We start from the raw sequence: 20,876 nt of genomic DNA on the forward strand, positions 1-20,876 counted from the left end.
CGGCTCGGTTAAAATGATCAGAGTTAGGAGCCTGAAATCATCCAGCAGTCGTTCTCCATCTGTGTTGTATTTCTGTGTCCAGCGTGTGGAGAACGGAGACCTGAACTGGATCGTCCCCGGGAAGTTTCTGGCCTTCAGCGGACCTCACCCTAAGTCTAAGATAGAAAACGGTGGGTGAACAACTTTAAACTGTTGTTTTTTGCTCCTCGTGCTTCATTAAAAACATTAAAATGCTCCGTTCCTCTCAGTATCACTGCTAATATTCACTGACAGACTGGAAGCGTCCTGCTGTCATGCAGGTAGTCTGTTTACGACTTTTTACGTTAAAATAAACGACGGGTAATTTTCTCTCCATCGTGCAGCAGCATCTTATTTTAAACTTAGTTTCCAGGTGAAACAGCATGGACCTGAGCCCTGCACGGCTCTCCTGTTGATCTTGGGCGGGTAAACGGTTGTAGGTCAGATTCCAGAACTTCCACAGATGCCGGTTAGGTGACGGCGGTGCATTTTACACACATGCGCGCCTCACCTGGAATTTTCCAGATAATTTCATAACGTCTGAGTGAGAGAAGATGAGCGGTCACCAGCACAGCGTTTTACCGCTGATGATGCTCCGCCCCCCCCCCCGCAGGTTACCCGCTGCACGCGCCCGAGGCCTACTTCCCCTACTTCAGGAAGCAAAACGTCACCACCATCGTCCGCCTGAACAAGAAGATCTACGACGGCAGACGCTTCACCAACGCCGGCTTCGACCACTACGACCTCTTCTTCGTAGACGGCAGCACTCCCGCTGACGTCATCGTTCAGCGCTTCCTGCACGTCTGTGAGGCGGCGCGAGGAGCCGTGGCCGTCCACTGCAAGGGTGGGTGCTCTCCGTGTCTTATTAGGGCCTAAAAATGAAATCTATGGTTTCATCCTACAAAATCTGATGAATCAATTGTTTTATTTCATGAGAACAAATTACTGAAATCATTTTTGATTCATTTTTAAATCAATCATCTCATCTGGAAATTGACCTGAATTCAAAATGTAACTACCGTATTTTTCGGACTATAAGTCCCATCAGTCAGAAAATGTGTCATAAAGAGGAAAAAGACATATAGTGCATTTATTTAGAAATTTACTTCACACAATCCAAGACTAAAAACTGACATTTAGTCTGGTTAGGCAATTTATTAAATCACACAGCAGCAGCATCCACAGTTACCTGAATAACATGGAACATACCTGAAAGGTTGAATCGGGTAAATTAGCTTAACACGCCACCAACTCCAACCAGGAAAGTTCTCATCAGAGCATTTTGGTTTAATTACGGCTAAATTAGACCGTGGGCATAAACGGTGCTACGTGCTAAGCTAACAGTACGCCACGGATGTTTCAGAGCAACATAAAGCTGACGAGCATCAGAGAATTTTTAACCCGGCAGAAAAATAAAGCTGTGAGCAGTGAAACAGCATATGTTTTCAGTCTTTTTGTGGATAAGTTAATGTTTTAACTTACTCACTAGTACGGTACCCGTACGTACCGGGGTGTTTGGGTTCAATGAAATCTGAGTCCACCTCCTAAACACGCCGCAAAGAGGAACAAAAAAAATTAGTAACAATTTCTTAAAGAGTGTATTTGTCCTTGATTTGATCATCTACCAATGGAATCAGTATTCTGCACTTAAAATAAGACTATGGAGACGAGCTGTTCCTATTGTAAGTGCAAAAATCTTAATCTATTGGCAGACAATCCTAATCAGCTGCTCAGATCAAGAACAAATACACTAATTTCAAGAAAATGTTACTTTTATTTTTAGTTCCATTCTGGCAGCACAGAGGATCCTCATTTATCGCCTAATGGTGGGACTGTTCTGCCTGCGAGTGATAAACCCGTTACTTCCAAGCCTTTGGATGGAGGGCTGAGATGGTCCAGTTCTGCTGAAGCTCTTAGGAGTTCATGTCCTGGTGAGAGAACCTGGACAGAACCTGGACAGAACCTGGAAAGCTGCAGAATGGTGAAGGTGTTACAGGAGAGCAGAGAAGGGATCCGGGGGTTTAGAGCTGGTTTTATTCCCATTAAAACATATAAATAAAGTCAAAACCAGACGATAAAAGATGGATGACAGCTAAATCAGTAAATCTGTGCAGCTAACCCAGTTCAGAATAACAGAATATTAGATTTTGCGTCCAAACGATCACACGAATAGACGTAATCTCAACAGATTAGTTTGAATATGTTTCAAATTCTGCTCCAACATCTGATGAGCCGTTCTGAGCTCAGCGTCTGCAGGGCTCAGAACGGCTCATCAGAACTCCTGAGTCAGGAGTCATAAAGATGGCTCCCTGGACATGTCCCTCTGCCCACTTCCTCCTCCAACAACAACCTGTCAGCACCAGGACCCAGCTGGGGCCCAGCAGAACCGACAGGCTGACCGTTGCCGTGCATAAAGGTCCATGATTCCTTGATGCCGTCGGTTTAGGTTGTTTGTGTGAGACCCAGAGCTGACCTTCATGCATCCTGTTATTTTTACCCACAAGGTAATAAAAGCGGCTTTTCTCTCTCTGGTGCAAACGGAGCTCATTGGTGAGCCTCTCCCTGGTCAGCAGGTGGCGCCACTGAGCCACACCTGTGACTTAGACAACTTTATTTGTCATTTTGTATGCACAGAGTCCATACAGAACGAAATTTTGTTGCATACAGCTAGTAAATACAGTAAATACAGCTTGTCTTGCACACAGACAAGAGATAAAGGTGCACTGCCTGTTTAAACAGGGTTCCTGCGGATCCTTAAAAAGTATTAAAAGGCATTGAATACTGTAATATAAAACTAAGTCCTTAATTGGCATTAAAATGTCTTAAATCAATCTTTCTTAGGTCTTAAAATTGTTACCAGGTCATAAATAGGATTTTATTTTTGTAATCCTTACCAAACAGTCAAATAATTGATACAATTATATTTTTTTTTTAAATTTACCGAACGGCTCAATGTAACCAGTATTGGTTCCGTCCCTATAGCAGAACAAATAAAAACTGTTGCGGCCGGACCATAGCTGCGAAAAAGAGTTGGCACTGGTTATGTTGTGGTTTTTAAAACTGATTTATAGTTTATTTTAGTAGGGAACAAAACAAAGTTTGTGAATTCAGTTCAGTAGTTGTTAAAAATATATCTGTAATTTGTTTTTTTTAGCTTTCTTCCTATATGGAATGTTTTTCAAAATTTTAAACATGTCTACTGAGCCAGAAAGTAATGGTTTATGTTAAAATAAACATTTGGGTGAAGTTGTCGCAACCAGGTTTATCTTGTTTATCGTGAAGTTGGGCTTAACGTTTTATTTCAAGTGGCAATAAAAAGTCTTAAAAGGTCTTGAATTTAACTTGCCTTATGCTGTAGGAACCCTGTTAAAGCTGGGATTCCCAGCATGCACTGCCTGTTTAAAGCTGGGTTTCCCAGCATGCACTGCCTGTTTAAAGCTGGGTTTCCCAGCATGCACTGCCTGTTTACACTCTCGCTACGTCGTCTGAGTCCAACGGACCGGCGCCATGATGGGTTTTCCAGAAAGTTAAACTCCACAGGATGTTGTCCAGAACTCTTTGGTTCGATACATTTTTGGACCGTGTGGTTCTTTTGGGTCAGCAGTGGTTCTGACCCTGGATCTCTCCTGGTTCTGCCCAGTTTCTCCTCCTTCATGACTTCTCAGGCAGCGAGGCCTGCAGAACTTCAGATGTTCTGGGTTCTGCTGGGACCGCTCCCAGGTTCAGTACGGGTCCATCTGTGGGTTTTGTGTGTCTTGGTTCTGGTTCTGTCTGAATGTGGGCAGCAGCAGCAGCACAGACCCGGCAGTAATGAATGATGATCTGCAGTTCTGTTGGGTGGTTCTGATCCAAACGGATCTTTTTTCTGTCTCTCCCTCAGCTGGTCTGGGCAGAACGGGCACTCTGATTGGCTGCTACCTGATGAAACACTACCGCTTCACTGCCGCCGAGGCCATCGCCTGGATCCGGATCTGCAGGCCGGGTTCTGTGATCGGACCGCAGCAGAACTTCCTGGAAGAGTGAGTCTCGCCTTATTTATTTTGTTTTTTTCTTTGCAGCTCAGAGTATTTCCTCCGTTCTGAGATTCTTTAATTTTCAGCTTCCAGTAGAAACAAATCAAAGAACAAAAGGTCCTCCTATATTTAGGTCCAGTCACGTCTCAGAATGGTTCTGATTCTTTGAGGTTCTGCCCCCTTCCCAACAAACCGGACCTGAAACTACGAGGAAACGCAGCCAAGTCTGAAACTTAGAGAGTTTCACAGAAACCAGCAGAAAAACACTTTAAATCGCAGCTTGTTGCTTCTGAGCTGCTGCTGTCAGCATGAATCATCTGCTGCTAACGGTTCTGGTGTTTATTGGACCGCCGGTCCGTTCCCAAACCTTCCAGCAGGATGTCGGCTGGACGCTGGGACCGCTGCAGCTGTTCAGACCCCAGAGGACCCCCCCCCCCCCCCCCCCCCCCGCCGCCGCCTCTGTGTGCAGCTACACCGCAGCTTCCCCACCCCGCCGTACGGGTCATGGGAGAGTCAGGAGCTCCTGAGGCGGATCGGGTCGACTTTAACCCCCCCGTCCTGTATGGGGCCCTCAGCTGGTCACCAGGCGTAAATAGAGAAGGCTCTAAAAATGAGCTTCAGTTACAATTCAGAGGGAGAAACGTCTCCGCCTGACTTTTAATGGATTATGTTTACGGACAGAAAATTTCACGATCGGATTGAAATTTATTTGGATAAAAAAAAAAAAAAAAAAAAAATGCCATTTATGTGCATGCAATCAATTAATCTGATCATAAAGTGCGTTTAAATGCACCTGGCTTTATTCAGAATAAAACCACTCAGTTATCAAATTTGCCTTAAAAAACCACAGAAGAAGAACTTCAGTCTTTGCTGAACAACAAAAAGCAAAGAAAACAGTTTTATACGCGTTTCCTTTCTGCGCGCTCAGGCTGGACTTTCTCCAGCTTCTGCTCACGGTTACAACATTACAGAATAAATCTCCAATCATCCAGATTGCAATTTAATTCTGATTAAGATTAATCCAATCATAATCGGCGTGTTTTTATCCAGGTTACTTTTGTCCATGTAAACCAGGGATGGGCAACTGGCGGCCCGGGGGCCGCACACGGCCCTCGTCATCACTCAGTGCGGCCCGCGAATAGATCAATAATAATTTAATAATGATTAAAAAAAAAAAATAAAAAAAAATATGTAATTATACTTTTGACCGATAGGGGGCCGTACCCAAACAATAGCGGGCATGGGCCGCTTTGCAACAGCGAGGGAGAAAGTCAAGAGCCCTGGCCACTAGCAGTGGCATAAAGGGAAAACTTGACGAGAAAGTCACATTTTTCAGACAAAATGGGAAGAAGTATGGACATGGGAGATTTTTTTTTTTTGTCTCTTGTCATTCACACACAACATAAACCGTGAGAGCCGACGTGAGTTTTGAAACTGCAAAGCTTTGTCATAAGCAGAAGATCAAATATACCTTCTCAATACAACAAGCTGCTGTTAAACATCCTGTTCATTAAGACCAAACTTCTGTATCATTTTTTATTGGTCTGATGTAATAATTTTATCTTAAACGTCATGTTTTCATTGTCTGTGAGCATTAAAATCAACATAATTAAGAGGAAATAAAGGCTTGTAATTAATCTACATTATGTGTTATACATAATATCATAATCCGTTGAATATGACTTCATATATGGAGCGCAGGAAGGAGCTTCCCTGCCTCACACTGACGTTAAGTTCTGTGCCGTTTTATGCCTCTTTCCTTGTAAATTTGAAATGACCAATGCTCCTGAATGCATTGATATGGAGTTTAAACTCCTTTTTTGCATTTTTTTTTTAAAGCAAATGGTTTGTCTTTTGCTTAAGGACATATTAAAATGCATTTATATGCAGAAAATAGTTATATGTTGTTGCAGTAAACATACAGATATAAAATTATCTAAAATTTGTTCTTATTGAGAATAATTTGTAGCGTCTTTCATATCCAATTATTTGAAGTACGTGGTCATGTGGCCCTCCAATGGTCGTGCTGAAAAAAATGTGGCCCTCTTTGTCATGGAAGTTGCCCATCCCTGGTGTAAATGTAGCTGCAGACATTACCAAGCATCACGTTGTTGTCTCTCCTTAGGGGAGATTCTCCTTACAACAAGAACACAGAGAATAGCCACACACACAGAAACTATCCCATAATGACATAATATTCAGACGTTCAGGAAAACCAGCATCACTTTGGCTCAGAGAGTCCGGTTCTGGAGGTCCGGACCGATCACAGTTCTTCTCTGGGAGAGATTGTGTTCCTGAAGTGAAAACGGGGGAACAGAGACAGGAAATCCTGCTGGAAACGTTTTTTTTTTTACATCACCATTCAGATTTCTAATGGTGCAACAATAAGAAATGAAAACCTCCTTATTGTCCGGATCAGTGGGAAAGAAGCAGCTTCTTCTTTAAACGGGCCCTTCCTGATGGTTCGGCAGCATCAGAACCACAGGACCCGGTTTCTGGGATCTGGACCAGACTATACACGATAAATTAGGACTTTTATTTACTTTAGTAGCTCCATCACTGAGAGAAACGTTATTTAGATGAATTACAGCCAGACTGACGTTTTCAGGCCTTTATTTCTGTTAATTATAAGATTAGAGACAGAAATGTGGGCTGAGTTTAAATGGGTGTTTAAAAGCTGCTTAATGTTTGTTTTAAAAAGGCAAATGATCCTCATCAACACACAGATTCTGACTTATTGAATATGTTAAATAATTTGCATTTAAAATCAGGTTCTCTGATGTTTTTATTGCTCATAACACAATAAATACAGTTAAAGTTAAAGAAAACCAGGCGAGTAAAGAGCGTTCAGGATGTTTTATGAAGAATGAGCTTGTTTTAATTGGGTAAAACAAAAGGAGGACTGTCCAAATACTTTAATTTTTCTGGTTTCGTCCTCATCACCAGTTCTCCAGGCTTCCTGAACGTCTTCCAGAACTTTTCTCTGGACTCTGGCAGCTTTCCTCTCCTTTATCTGATCGTTTTCAGCCTCTTCGCTCCAACCTGGGAATCATTCAGACATTAAAAGGCTCCTAAAATAAACAACCTTTTATTAAATGTGATCTTTATGCTGTTTACCAGCATTTCTTTAAAGGACCTGATAGAAAATGCTAAATCTGAGCCACGTGATATTTGTCCCACACTGCAAAAATAGAATTAAAAGTAAGCAACATTTTCTTAAAATGAATATATTTGTCCTTGATTTGAGCAGGTAAACAAGACTATTTGCCAATGGAATAAGATGTTTGCACCTAAAATAAGAACAATTCATCTCCATCATCTTATTTCAAGTGCAGTATATCTAATTATCTTATTTCAGGGGTAAAAATACTCACTCTGTTGGCAAATAATCTTATTTAGCTGCTCAAATCAAGGGCAAATACATTCATTTCAAGAAAATGTTACTTATTTTTAGTTCTGTTTTTGCAGTGCACCGCCTCTGATCCGCTGAGGGACGGCGGGTCCATCGGGTCGTCCTCCCAGTTTAAGTCCTGTAGAGGTCTGACCTGCTGCCATGTTTTAACAGGAAGCAGGCGGCTCTGTGGTCTCAAAGCGACGGCTCGCACCTCCAGAAGGGAAAGACGGAGGACAAGACGGCGCGCCTCATCACCGGCATGGACGGGCTCTCGTTAGGCTCCGCCCACAACAGCAACGTGACCCGGTCGCCGAGCTCCGACCATCTACAGGAGGTGAGCGGCGTGGCTCCAAACTCTGCCTTAACCTTCAGGTTTTAGTGCTGCGGTCCGGTTTTGATGGACCAGCCATCAGCGCCGGTTCTGACCCGGTTCTAGTGTCTGCTCCTCTGTCTCGGCGGGAGCAGGAGGCGGCGCCATGTTGATCGACAGCCAATCAAAACGTTTACAGGAAAAACTAATTAAAACCTTTTAATCAGAGCTCACCGTCGAGTTATTTAAACTGGAGTCTTGATTTGGTCGATTCCCCGTTTACTTTGTTCACGTCTAACTAGCTGAAGTAAAACAATAAAGCTTCTTTATTTATTTATTTATTTGTTTATTTATTTATTTATTTGGGTTAATTTTCATCTATCGATACCCGTCTGTGTCACACATCACGCCAGACGCCACCGTGGCCGTTATTTGACTGATCGAAAGAGAACGCCGGATGTTTAGCTGCCAAATTAAGTTAATTATGGAGCTAATAGGGTAGAGGCGCTGAAGTGAGAATATGTTTACTTTCAGGGGAGCAAGACTTTAAGAAATGGCTAAAAGTTCAACAATATCTGCAGAAATTTGGTGCAATTTTGTCTGAATTATGCTGAGAATCTTCTGGCATAAATACAGAAATATTCAGGTGGAGTGCAGATCGTAGGAGGTTAACAGTCGCGGTGTAAATCATCTTAACGATACAATGTTGTATCCATTTGTTTGGATGATGATACGATCTCTGCCGATATCACAAAATACGTTTAAATACGATTTCTGATCAATGTGATATCGTCTGCCCATCTAACGCTATTATTTACGCTATTAGTGTAAATTTGTTATACCATTTTATTTCAAAGCAGGCGTTAAATAAAAAAATAATGAGAATAATGTTATTAGATCACCTGTTCAGTATAGACTCATGACTTGTGAATTTCCAAATAAAGGCGCATCTTGAAAATGACGATTATGGATCGATATTTTCATTCTGAATCGATGTAATTGGATCAATAAACATTTAATATATATAATATATCGACATAGATCGATGTTTCCGTAATTAACAGCTTTAAACACGGAATAAAAGTCAGTGATGAGCACGCCTCGTGTTTAGGAACGTAGATCAAAGATAAAACTTGTGGGTCTTTGAACGCATCACCAGGTTTAGTGAACCCAGCTGAGGACGCATGGTTCAATGCAGGAACAGGAATAAACGATTAATTAATTGGAATTATTTAATTATATTTATATTTTTATTTTTCTCTATCAGGGAACTTTCTGCAGGATTTGGTCTTCTGGGTTTTGTTGCTTTATTTGTAATTAAAGTTAATTTATGAGTTTGCACGTCAGCAGGTCACATCTCAAACTAAATGCCTCCAGAACGGCTGAGAAGTCCAGCGACGGTTTACGGTTTAAACGGACCGGTGCTGAGCAGAACTCCTGATAAACTAGATTATTTGTATTTAAACTGACCTGTTTCCTGTTGGTCTGCCGTCTTTTAAGAAGCGCTTGTTTCGTCCTCCAGGGCGACCTTACCGACGGCTCCGGTCTGACCCAGGGGGACAAACTGCGAGCCCTGAAGAGCCGCCGCCATCCTCGGCCCGCGCTGACCGCAGGTGTGAGGTACGGGACTCCTTAGACCACAGGCTGTTGATTTAAGCTTTAAATATTATTTAAATATTAATGTTTTCTCTTCTTTGGTTTCAGATTCGAGGAGCAGAAGGTTCACAGCCGCTCGAGCTCTCAGCCGCTCAGGTACGACCATCAGCCGCTCCGTCTGGTGGTTTTAATCTGATATTTACAGCCGTTGATCATAATTTGTGTTTTTGTCTTTTAGGTCATCGATGGGAGGCGGTCAGAGCTACGCCTCCGTCCTCAAGCCCTCCAAGTTCCCAGCATCCTCCTCTTCTTCTTCTTCTTCTTCTCCTGCAGCCAAAAGGATCGGGAGGAACTCGTTATCGCCGATGTCAAACATCCGAAGGTCAGAGTTGCTCCAGACTTCCTGTCTGACTCTTCATCACCTCACACCCCCGCTGCCCTCTTCCTCATAACCCTCCTCCTCCTCCTCCTCATCCCATTTTTCTTTTTTTTTGAAATCAGACGATTTTTTTAAAAAAAATGTACTTCTTAGGATAATATTTGTGCTTTTCTTTACTGGTTGTTTTTGATGTGTTTGCCTGACTGATCCACTCAGTCTGGTTTTATTCAGATGAACGTATCTAAAGACGACTCTAACCTGGTGGGAACTCATGCAGCGTCACGTTTCAACGCAGCGTTTCCGTTCCAGAATGAACCCGGTGATTAAAACCAGCGTCGGCGAGCGTTAAAGACCCAAACTTATCCTGGGTTCTGCTCTCACTCAGCATTTTCTGGCTGTTCAGAGACGAAACGTTTGGCTTTAAAAGCGTCGGTAGAAATCCTTTCACCAAGATCACAAACTGACTCTGTGGGGGAGGTGCTGCTGATTAGGATTTCACAACAAAACTGAGCTTTAAACGAACATGAAGCTCTCCCCCTCTGGGACGTGCACAGACATTTTTAGGGAACTCCTCACCCAATCTATTCATAACATTTAAAATAAGACAATAGAATATATTTCACCCATCTATTCACCTAGAATGAACACAAGTCTAATCGGGTACGGTCGATCAAAATAAATCAATGAAAATCCGGCAGAAACTAGTAGAACAGGGTCGTGTTAAGGTCGGGAGGATCGGGACAGTAGAGCAGGTTATTTTTAATATTTAAATGTCTGAAAAAGAAACAAAAATTTGGCTTCAGCTACGGTTGTAAACAAATAACCGACTTACAATTAATTGTTGATTAAAGGTTAATTGGATTAAAGTTTGTTCCATCCGATTAACTGATAATCTACGCTTAAACCAGTGGTTCTCACATGTTTTCTTTCAACCAGCCAATAACCTCATATGGCCAACATAATATTAAGTTGTTAATATAAAAGACAAACCTCAGTTACATTAAGCTTTGTACTTTTTTACTTGTTTATTAACAGTAATGTAAATACATGGTAGAAAAAGACACAAAGCCAACAGGTTGATGAGGGCTTTCATGGGGATTTATTTTCATGAGTTGTATTCTCTTCAATTTGTTTCTATTCAGCAACCTAACAGGTTTCTGTTTTGTTATATTTCATAAATATGTCCTAGTTTATAATAATGAGCGAGAAAACAACAGTTTGTTTTTAATTCAGTCAGTATTTAATACAGGAGACTGTATCGATATAATCAACTGTTAAAATATAATGATGTTCCTATTTAAAATCAAGCATATAGTAAAAATTATTAGCCCTTCATGTTATGGAAAGATCCTCTTGATACAAGAGAAAACGAGGGTTTTTAGGGAAATTGATGTCTATTAATTAGTTGAGTTTAGATGAGCTCATTTATCCATAACTTGCATCCATAATTCCAGCAGAAAGAGCATTTTTTTTTCTCATCCAGGGAAAAGGCCGGGGTCTTTGGTGCCGCTAGGTGTCCCTCTGTGCACGTACCTGATGTTTATCTGTATTTATTAAATCCTTGGTGTCTGCGCTTCCTGTCCTGTTTGTGAAGCGATTCCTCGGCACCAACAGATCGTACGTTCCAACGTCTTTACAGGCGGACATGTTGAACTCGGTTGGGGTTTATATGCGTCTGTTGTCCCTTGAATTAAAAAATGTGGCGACACAATCTCATATTTAAAGTCGTTCTAAAGTAGATGAAGTGCAATACATTATTACGAGTCATAAAGAATCTTATTTTTCAGAAATCCTTTGTTCATGTTGTTCATTTTAAGCTGAATATTGAAAAGATTTTTATTTGCAAAGCAATTTTAGCTCAAGTTAAAATGTCAAAAATTCAGCTTAAATTGCTTTTAATGGTACAGCTGCGCCACCTGCTGGCACTGATTGGTTCCTGCATTGAATCCTTGAGAGAATGTCCTGATTTGCCTGAACTGGCAGATTCTCCTGCAGCTGCTCAGTAAATTTACACCAACAGTTGTGGATTTCTCTAGTTGGTCACTAAAGGTTAACAATTACCCTGTTTACACTACCCTTTTTAAACCAGCCGAGACCAGTCCGAGCTCGGTAACTGAAAGAACTGTCGAGTGTAAATGGAACGCAAATTGAACTGAACCAAGCCAGATACAACCGATCCGCGCTAAATCTAGACCAGTTCCATGTGTGGGCTCGGCCCGGTTTTTCTCTGGCTCGGTTCTCTGATAACAAAGAGCGCATGAGTAGACCGCCTCATCTCCTTACAGCCAGCTGACATTTCTGACATCCATAATAATACTAGCTTCCCTACCGTGACACACGGCAGATGATTCTGCTTAGGAGTGATGAACCTCAGCGTCTGTAAATCCTGATTAGACGTTCGTTTGTCTTATCCAAACCCCAAAAGCCGACTCTGTCAAGTAAATTCAATAAAGGTTGCCTTCTTCCTCTGATTCTCCGCAAATAACGAAATATCACAGTTATAACCAAATATAACTTCCTGAATGTTACGGCGCCGCCATTTTTATTTGCTTGATTCCCTCCTTCCATCCCAGAGAGCAGTAGTACCGCAGATCGTCACTAGGAGGCGAGGAACCGTGCTAGCATGATGTGTAAACGGTCGTCAGGACCAAGCTCGGCACGGTTAACTGATCCGAGCTCGGCACGGTTAACTGATCCGAGCTTGGCACGGTTAACTGAACCAAGCTCGGCACGGTTAACTGAACCGAGCTCGGCACGGTTAACTGAACCGAGCTCGGCACGGTTAACTGAACCAAGCTCGGCACGGTTAGCTGAACCAAGCTCGGCACGGTTAACTGAACCGAGCTCGGCACGGTTAACTGAACCAAGCTCGGCCTGGATCGGTTTAACAAGGGTAGTGTAAATGGGGCTTATGTTGTTAAAGGAGGTTAGATGGGAGAAGGAGGTTAGTTTGGGGGGGGGAGTAGCGTGAACCATGTGACCCACTGCATCCCCACAGCATCAGTACGTCCGGCTGAAGGTGTCAGATGTTTGCTCAGTTATGTCTCTGCCCACGCGTGAGCTGCAGCTCTCATGGTGTTCATCTCTGTTGTATTTGCTCCTCCCACGTCTGCTGACCTCAGCTCAGCTGTCAGCTCGCGATTGGCCAGCTCCCTCGGAGATCTCTACGCTGCCGACGTCGAGGAGGACGAGAAGACTCCCTTTCCCTCTCTTCCTCCCTCCTCTGTTTCTGTAAGCCCCTCCCCCTCTCCCTTGGCTCCGCCCCCTCTCTCGAACTACGGTAGCGGTCCTCGGAGCGCGCAACACGAGGTCAACAACAACAGTACCTCGTTGTACGGCGGCTCTGCGGCGCCCCCTGCAGGCAAAGGTTATATGAGGCCGCAGCATCAGGACGTCAGTGCCTACAGGGTCCACGGGCCCTACAGCGCCATGAAGGGCCCCTCGGGACGTTACCTGAGCCGCTCCATACCTGTAAGTCCTCTGACACAGCAGCAGCTTTGTTCTGACCGGGTTCTTCCTGTTCTGGTAACACGCTGAACGCAGGTTTAAAGCTCTGTCTGTCTGTTTTCATTGTCTTTCTGAAATCTTCCGTTTGATTGGACGAGCCGGTAACGAGGCGTTTCCACGCTGGATCATCATCAGAGATGCACCAATAGGACGACCAGCGATCAGAAACGTCCCATTTTCCCTCAATAGCCTCCAATCTGTGATCAGCAGCTCATTGATTAAATGCATCAACACTAGGAACTCCTTCCATTTCCAGCGGTTAAGCTCAGCAACCTGCAGCAAGCGCTTTCTGGCATGTTTGAGGTCAATAAAAATCAGATTAAGCTTAAGGAAAGATGCTTTAATGCATAAATTGACTATAGCTGTAACATACATCACTAATTTATCCTAGGCGCTAAACCTAAATGCAATCTGCAGATCCTGAAGAACAGCCTTGATTCATTAAATAGTAGCTCATTATTTAAGCAGCATGCATCCATGTGCCTGTATTATATGTGAAATGTAGCATAAGATGTTATAGAAAGTCATTTAGAAACTGCAGCCATGTTTTTACAATGCCAGAGCATCACAGACATCGGCCAGAAATGTTTTCATTAAAGCCTCGATGTTGTGATGGTAGATGGTGAGTTTAACTACGGAGGGGCATTAAACCTTAATGTGAAATGATTTTTGTCCTGATAAAAAATTTTATGTTGTCTGAAAACCCCAAACTCTTACTGTCGGGGTCATTACTTTTAGTATTTATACAATGTTGGTTCCTTTAGAGCAGGAATGTCAGACTCATTTGTATAAATTATACTGTTGATTTCATAATTTCGTTCCAGTTCACATAGAAATATTAACAATTTCACAGTACCATAAAAGTAGCACCTTTAGGCCCATTTAAACAGTTTATCTTAAAAAAAAAGTTGATGTTGGGGTGAGTTACACTTTAAACTCATCGTTCTGCATCGCTTTTGCTCTTTTTTTGACTTTTCTGGGTTGTTTTAATGTGTTGTGGCAGAATGCTGTTACTACACAGTTTAAAATAATCAACTTTCGCTACAGGAGGCACAGTTTTAGCCACTTTATACACTTTAAAATGAGATATGCCTCTACTTTATGACATGTTACGCCTTTTCTGGTTCTTGAATGCTGGATAAATTGCCTTGATGGACCGGATTCGGCCCACGGGCCTTGAGTCTGACACATGAGCACCAATAAATACCAATGAATTTGAAAATAGGATCATATTACTGTTGGCAGTTTAGTGATTAAAAATAATCTCCTTCTTTGTCCAACTGGTGTCCTGAAAAAGTGTCATTATCACAATAAATACAAGTTATGTCCATAACGCCCAACCCTACTCGAAGTGACTGCCGCTACTAAAGAACCTGCCGCACGCTTGTTTCTGTCGTTTGAATCGAAACAAACCAGAATCAGCAGCTCAGGCCTGAGACAGAACCAGAAATGAGTGTCGGCCTTATCGGTGCATCTCTGATCGTAATGAAGCTCCAAAATAAAGAGCCGCAGATCAAAGGAACGCCTCGTCATCAACTCTTCACAAGTCTGTTTGTTGTCTTTGTTTTTAACCGTGCTACGATGTCATTTTTATCTCCTGTGATGTTTGGTCTCTATAAACCAGAATCTTTCCGGGTCTTTTTATTGAACATGTTCCTCTGTGGGAGGCGAGGTGTTTCTCAGTGTTTTACCTTCACTAACTCTTTAACTCCAAGCTGCTGCTGAGATGAGGAAATGCTGCCTTTGTGTCAAAGTGGGCAGACGACCCACAGACGAGGTTTAAACAGAGGATCATGTGAGGCAGGAGCCAATCAGAAAGCTTCAGCTGGTTAGTCGGGTTAATATCAGACAGTCGAGTCGGGTCAGCTCAACCTGACAGGGATTCTTCATCAAACACAGAACGGCACGGAGCTAAAGGGCGGCGGGCTGCTAAAGTCCGAAACTACAATCATGTAAAATAGTTTAAATTGGACCTATTGTGGGAAAAAAAATCACTTTTTGCATGTTTTTGTACTTCCGTTTGGGTCTCTACTGCTGCTAGAAACAGTCCAAGCGCTAAAAGAAACAAAATCTGTGTTTGGCAATAAGTAAATGTATTGTTGGTGTCTAAAAAAACGAGTCATTTCAAAAACCTTCCAATTATTGCATCACAGTTGGCAAACTACAAACTACAAAAATGTGACATATTGCTTTTATATCACATCTTACATTGAAGTTATGCTAATTCTTGGAATAAATGACATACACAGCTTAACATTGGCATTAATACATGCTGAAAAATGTGCATCAAATTCTATTACACTTAACCACAGCTGAAAAGACACAGAAAACTAACAGTTAGCATGATGCTAATTTGCTTTGAAAATCCTATAGGGACGCTAGCGCTATTAGCATCGTTATTTTTTTCTCAAATTCTTCCGACCAAATTCTTCCTTGTGTGAGATATCTTACGTAAACCAACACCTGAAAAACACACAACACTCGCAGACAGATGCTTCTAGTGCAGAAACGTGGGTTTTATCTTAGCTCTGGTCTTTTCTCTAAGGCAGCCCTGTAGGAAAATGCTACTTATCACCCAGAAACTGTTGCTGCATTCACTTCTTCTGCTTCAGGGTCTGACTCAGGGTCAAACATGTACTCTTTACCATTGTGCATCTGTTTGCAGTAATTATCATGTGTATTAAGTGCGAGTGTAAACATCGCGTTGGGGGGTCACGACCAGCTGCAGCTGACGGAGCCCTAAAAACAGCTCATTCAGAAAGGAGCTACAAATAGGTGAACCTGGGGGGGGGTCTCCTTATCTGATAATATTTTGTGCAAATAATGTAGTGAACATGTTTTAAATATTAGCTTCGCTACCATTAAACTGATGATAAATCAGGAGATTTTAGAAGTTAATGCTAACAGCTAACCAGCACAGCGCTGCATGTTTGAGGGGATTGCTGTTTTAGTTCAGAATAAATAACTTTTCAACTTTAACTTTTTTACGGCAGTGGAGGCAATGAAAACAATATTCCTCCCTTTGGATAAATCCCTTTATCCCTCTGTGTCCGCGGTGTTATTGTGGACTGGCAGCCAGTGTTCAGGAGGTACAAGCAACCAGCTCCGTTACCTTTAACAGTGTAAACAGTGTTAGCAAACAAGCCCAAAGTTGCTGTTAATAAGCAGACTTGGGTTGCTTATTGTTGTAACATCAAAAATTTCACAATTATGTTTTATGGCACTGTTGTTTAATTGAAAACCATAAATAAAAATCTGTTTCATCATTGCTGTGTAGAAACAAGTTTTCTTATCCCAGACATGCTGGTTAAATGTCCCTCGAGGATTGGCATTGTGTCGGCAGTAAGTTATATAAAATAAAACGCCTCACTGAGCCAAAAGCCCGACTCCGAGTCCAGTCTCTTTCCATCTCATTGCTGGTTTTAATAAAAACTGTAAATATCAGAAATGAGCTTAACCTGAGTAAATAAAAGAGAGGAAACCTTCTTATCCTGAGTTTATTTGTCCTCGTCCAGCAGAACCAGGACCTTGGCACCAGCAGCATTTCTTATCGTTTACACGCATGAATTCCTCCGAGAAATGTCAGGAAGGCTCAACAGTAAAAACTGAAAGTAAAACATCACAGATCATCTTGGATTGTTGCCTTTTAGGTCAGGGTCTGAAGCCTTTACAGTCAAATTTTACTTTCACTTAGATTGGAGCCACTAATATTACAGGAGCCTGTGGAAAAAAGACAATTTTATAATATTTTAATAGATATTCATTATAGGAAATTATAAATTTTTAAAGAACCACCTATAAATTTCTGTTTTTAGGTTTAAAACTAGGAAAAACATAAAACTTTTGGAAAATTATGTTAAAGAAGCACTATTTCCAAAAAAGGATGAAAATTAGATCTCTAAAAATATTACTGATCCTTCTAGTGTTGTTCAATTATTCTATGAAGAAAAGGGGGAAAACTGCTTAATATCTATATTATTATATGTATATTTTAAAAAAATTTGTTTCTTCTTTGTCACTTTTAGCCAAGGTTAGGAAGATTTATTGGTGAAGATCCAAAGCGCCCCTTCCTCCTCCTAAACCAGGACCCTCAACCTGTGGCCCCTGGTTTAGGAGGAGGAAGATGAGGAATTTTTCTTTTTTACATTTTTGGAAAAGAAACACTGGGAATCATAAGACATGCCTAGTGTTTCTTTATTTTTAATTTGCAAACAGAAAAATACAGCCAAGCTGTGACATGTTGCCATGAACAAATTTTTCCTTTATGTCTGATTTAATTTATTTATTTTAATGCACAATGAGATGAACAGATATTTAAGGTCCCTTTTCACCCTATTATGCGTACATGACTGGTCCCGGTTCTTTATGGTACCTAATAGATAGATCCATCCATTACAAATAAAGACTAATACCACCTAAATTAGCTCATCAGGCACTTTGGGTTTATTTTATAGCACTTTTCATAAAAAGGGGTGTTTAGATTGTTCTTTAATAAAACAATGACGATAAGATGATTATTATAACATTTATGCTGCTGATTTCACTTGCAGTGCAGTCACCTTATAACACATTTGGTGTATTTAACTATATTTATCTCATTCATTGATTAATTTTTCTTAAAGTGCAATGGCAGAGATGACTTTGCACGCAACATTAATGCACATTTTTCCTAACCCTACATTTCTAATCATGTCAACATGAAGCTTGAATCAGAAACAGACTCTGTTAGAGCCTCTATCTGCTGCAGCCGGTGAAACAAAGACAAACACTGCCCCAGCCCAGGAGTACTTTCTATGGGAAGGAAAAGTGCAGGGAGTACACATTCATACAGACGGTAGCTCCTTCAGTGGCGTTAGTCAGCAAGGATTTGGTTCAGAACAGAATTTCTGGGGCAGGCGAATGATAACGCAAGGTTTGTGTTAACATTAGCTGTAAAAATAGCATAAATGGAGAGTAGTAGGAGAAAATATCAGAGGAAAGTGGTCGTTATGGCCTCCAGCAGCTATATTACTGACAGATGATTGGATCAGGTCGGGATGATTTTAGCCCCAGGGGAACGTTTCCACCGCTGTCCTTTGTGTCGGGGGATTAAAGGATTAAAGGCCAGGTGTACCTTTTACAGAGTTTGTGTGTGAAGGAGCTCCAGCTGCCATTTAAATAATTTCTTCTCCCACAGGCAGGATTTTAACCATCACTGCGTGACAAGAACCGTTTGACTGAAGATGTTTTCATGTTTTCTCTTTCAGTCTCTTCAGTCGGAGTACATCCAGTACTAAAACCGAAGGTTCTACCTGACGGCCCGACCCCCCCCTCCCCCCCATCACCACCTGAATGCTCGGGCTTTTAAAGGGAAACAGAATAAATCAGCGAGAGCTCGTCTCTCTGGACTGAACCGCTGCTCAGGCTGTATGTAAATGTGATGTAATCTACACGCGTGTTTGGCTGAACATGTATGTACACCAGAGACGGATTTTATATTTGCTATTCGTTATAGAAGAAGACGTATATTTTTGTTCTAACAAAGTATTTTTGAGGGTTTTTTCCCCCCTTTTTTTCTTTTTTGATAAACGGGACGGTCAGCTGATCGTTACAGTATTTACGTCCGATCCGTTCGGGTCAGCGCCAGATTGTCCTGCTGCTGCCACTGATCAGCAATAACGATGAAGATGGACCAGGTTAGCCTGTCAGCAGCTAAAGCCGGGGGGCTTGAAGGAGACTTCAGAGCGGGCGCCTTTAAAGAAGCTTTAAAGTTCAGGTTTTAACTGTAAAAATAAAAAGCAGCTTTAACGTAACGGACTGAAGATAACGATGGATCACCAAGTACACGCAGAGTTCTCATTCTCAGGTTGGAAATTATGACACCAGCACAGAACGAAGGAATGTTTTTATCTCTTTTTTTATTTTTATTTTAAGACCTCCAACATACCTGGGGGGAAAAAAATAAAATAAAATGGGCAATAAACTATTTTTTTGAACAGCTGATTGTTGCCTTGAAGACTTGGAGACATGGGAAGATTCGTTCAAGTGTTATTTTTACTGTCGGACTGAAAGATTTTATCAGAATAAACCCGCCGCTGCCTTTAGGGGGCGCTGTAGAGCACTCTGCACATGTAATGCTTCATCACACGACTGTTATATTTAATTATCTTCTTTTATTCTCTGTTTACTAAACAAACTGTCGTAGAAAATTAAACTTATGTTGTGCTCTTGGAACGCCGAACAGACCCAGAATGGCCCTTTTTTTTTCCTCCCGTTTCTCTGACAAAGAAGTGCTGCTTAGTAAGAATAACTTTATTTAAAGGCGCCTTTGAAAACTTTCAAGGTCACCTTCCATAATGAACAACTCAGAGAAGCATCACGATTAAAACATGCGTGACCAAAGCTGCTGGGATCGTCACCAGCATCTGATCGGCTGGACTTGATCCGCCGCCGCGGGGGAAGTTCTGAGTCTTCAGACCTGAACTACGAGGAGTTTTAAGGGACGGAAGATGTGGAACTGATGGATTCATCGGCTGGTTTCTACCTTTAGGACTCGATTTCTAACACGACACAGACCGTCGATTAAAGGGAAACCTCGGTTCCTCTCCTGCACACAACAATCAGGCTCAGAGTGCCTTCAACACCTCATCCTGTTCGAAGGAAAGACTTTTATTTTGGCGGTCCCCAACATGAAGATGTTTGAATGAAGTTATGTTGTTTTAAATCTGTATTTATGTCACTGAGACTTTAAAGGGAAGTCAGAAAATAATGTCGCTGTTTTGTTTTTTTCTTTTCTCTTAACTGACCGCAGAGTTTCTATACAGACAAAAACGGGAAATAAAGTCAATTATTCTCACTGTTGATGTTTTATTTGAGTCAAATCTGAAGAGTTTTGTTATAGAGTCGGGGATCTGACTGGTGTGAATTTAAATGTTTCCATTTTAATCCATCCATCATTTGCACATTTTTCCTTCCATCCTCCCATCCACGTGTCAAACTTGAGGCCCGTGGGCCGAATCCGGCCCATCGGGGTAATTTATCCGGCCGTCAAGAGCCAAAAAAGGCAGATCATGTCATAAAGTAGAGGAATGTATCCTTTTAAAGTGGCTGAAACTGCCTCGGTGTTACCGACTCTTTTAATGATTACATGACACCAAAATAGCCCAATATAGAAATTTGTTTTTGTCCTTCATTCAGTCTCCTGGCATAATGGGGCTTTGGTTATTTAAACCACGTCCTCTGCAGAAATGTCTGCCTTTAATTAGCTGACTGGAGGTTAAAAATGAACTGAGAACTCTGGGAAATGGAGTTTGGACATGAAAAATGTGCAGAAACCCTAAAAATAACGCCAACACGCCCAGGTTATAGATCAATATACAAACTGAGTCAGTTTAACAAATTTTCATGATATAATTAAATTAAGATGTACAACCTTACACCTCAAAAATCCAATGAAGAAACAACATTTCCTCTGTCAGGTTTAAAGGACCTAAAACATTCGTTAAACAACACACAGGGAAGAAAGACAACAGCAGTTAGTTTCTTTTTGATGCTAAAGTCATCCGTTGATTTTTAATATGCTTAAGCTTGTTTTTCACTGGTATAAAATTAAATGTTTTAAGGATAACCTGCAGATGATCGAATGCAAAAAGTAAAACGATCCTGAAAATGATTTGTTAA

The 20,876-nt window shown here is 41.6% G+C and overlaps 1 protein-coding gene across 2 annotated transcripts in view; it reads left to right on the top strand.

Annotated features, from left to right (window-relative positions):
- The window catches only part of LOC105940184 (cell division cycle 14Ab), a 40,459-nt gene extending 20,402 nt beyond the window's left edge, over positions 1-20,057 (top strand). Inside the window, exons 8-16 of one of the 2 annotated variants that reach the window (XM_036140763.1) lie at positions 83-170; positions 632-862; positions 3,899-4,037; positions 7,597-7,759; positions 9,258-9,355; positions 9,440-9,487; positions 9,570-9,713; positions 12,833-13,181; positions 18,464-20,057. In XM_036140763.1, the coding sequence (XP_035996656.1) occupies positions 83-170; positions 632-862; positions 3,899-4,037; positions 7,597-7,759; positions 9,258-9,355; positions 9,440-9,487; positions 9,570-9,713; positions 12,833-13,181; positions 18,464-18,493 (1,290 nt within the window). In that variant the 3' untranslated portion in view covers positions 18,494-20,057. The remainder of the gene's footprint in view (positions 1-82; positions 171-631; positions 863-3,898; positions 4,038-7,596; positions 7,760-9,257; positions 9,356-9,439; positions 9,488-9,569; positions 9,714-12,832; positions 13,182-18,463) is intronic. The other variant, XM_036140764.1, reaches the window with a different exon arrangement.
- Positions 20,058-20,876: the final 819 nt, after the last annotated feature.

The sequence above is a fragment of the Fundulus heteroclitus genome, chromosome 9, assembly GCF_011125445.2.
Source record: "Fundulus heteroclitus isolate FHET01 chromosome 9, MU-UCD_Fhet_4.1, whole genome shotgun sequence".
Lineage (NCBI taxonomy): Eukaryota > Metazoa > Chordata > Actinopteri > Cyprinodontiformes > Fundulidae > Fundulus > Fundulus heteroclitus.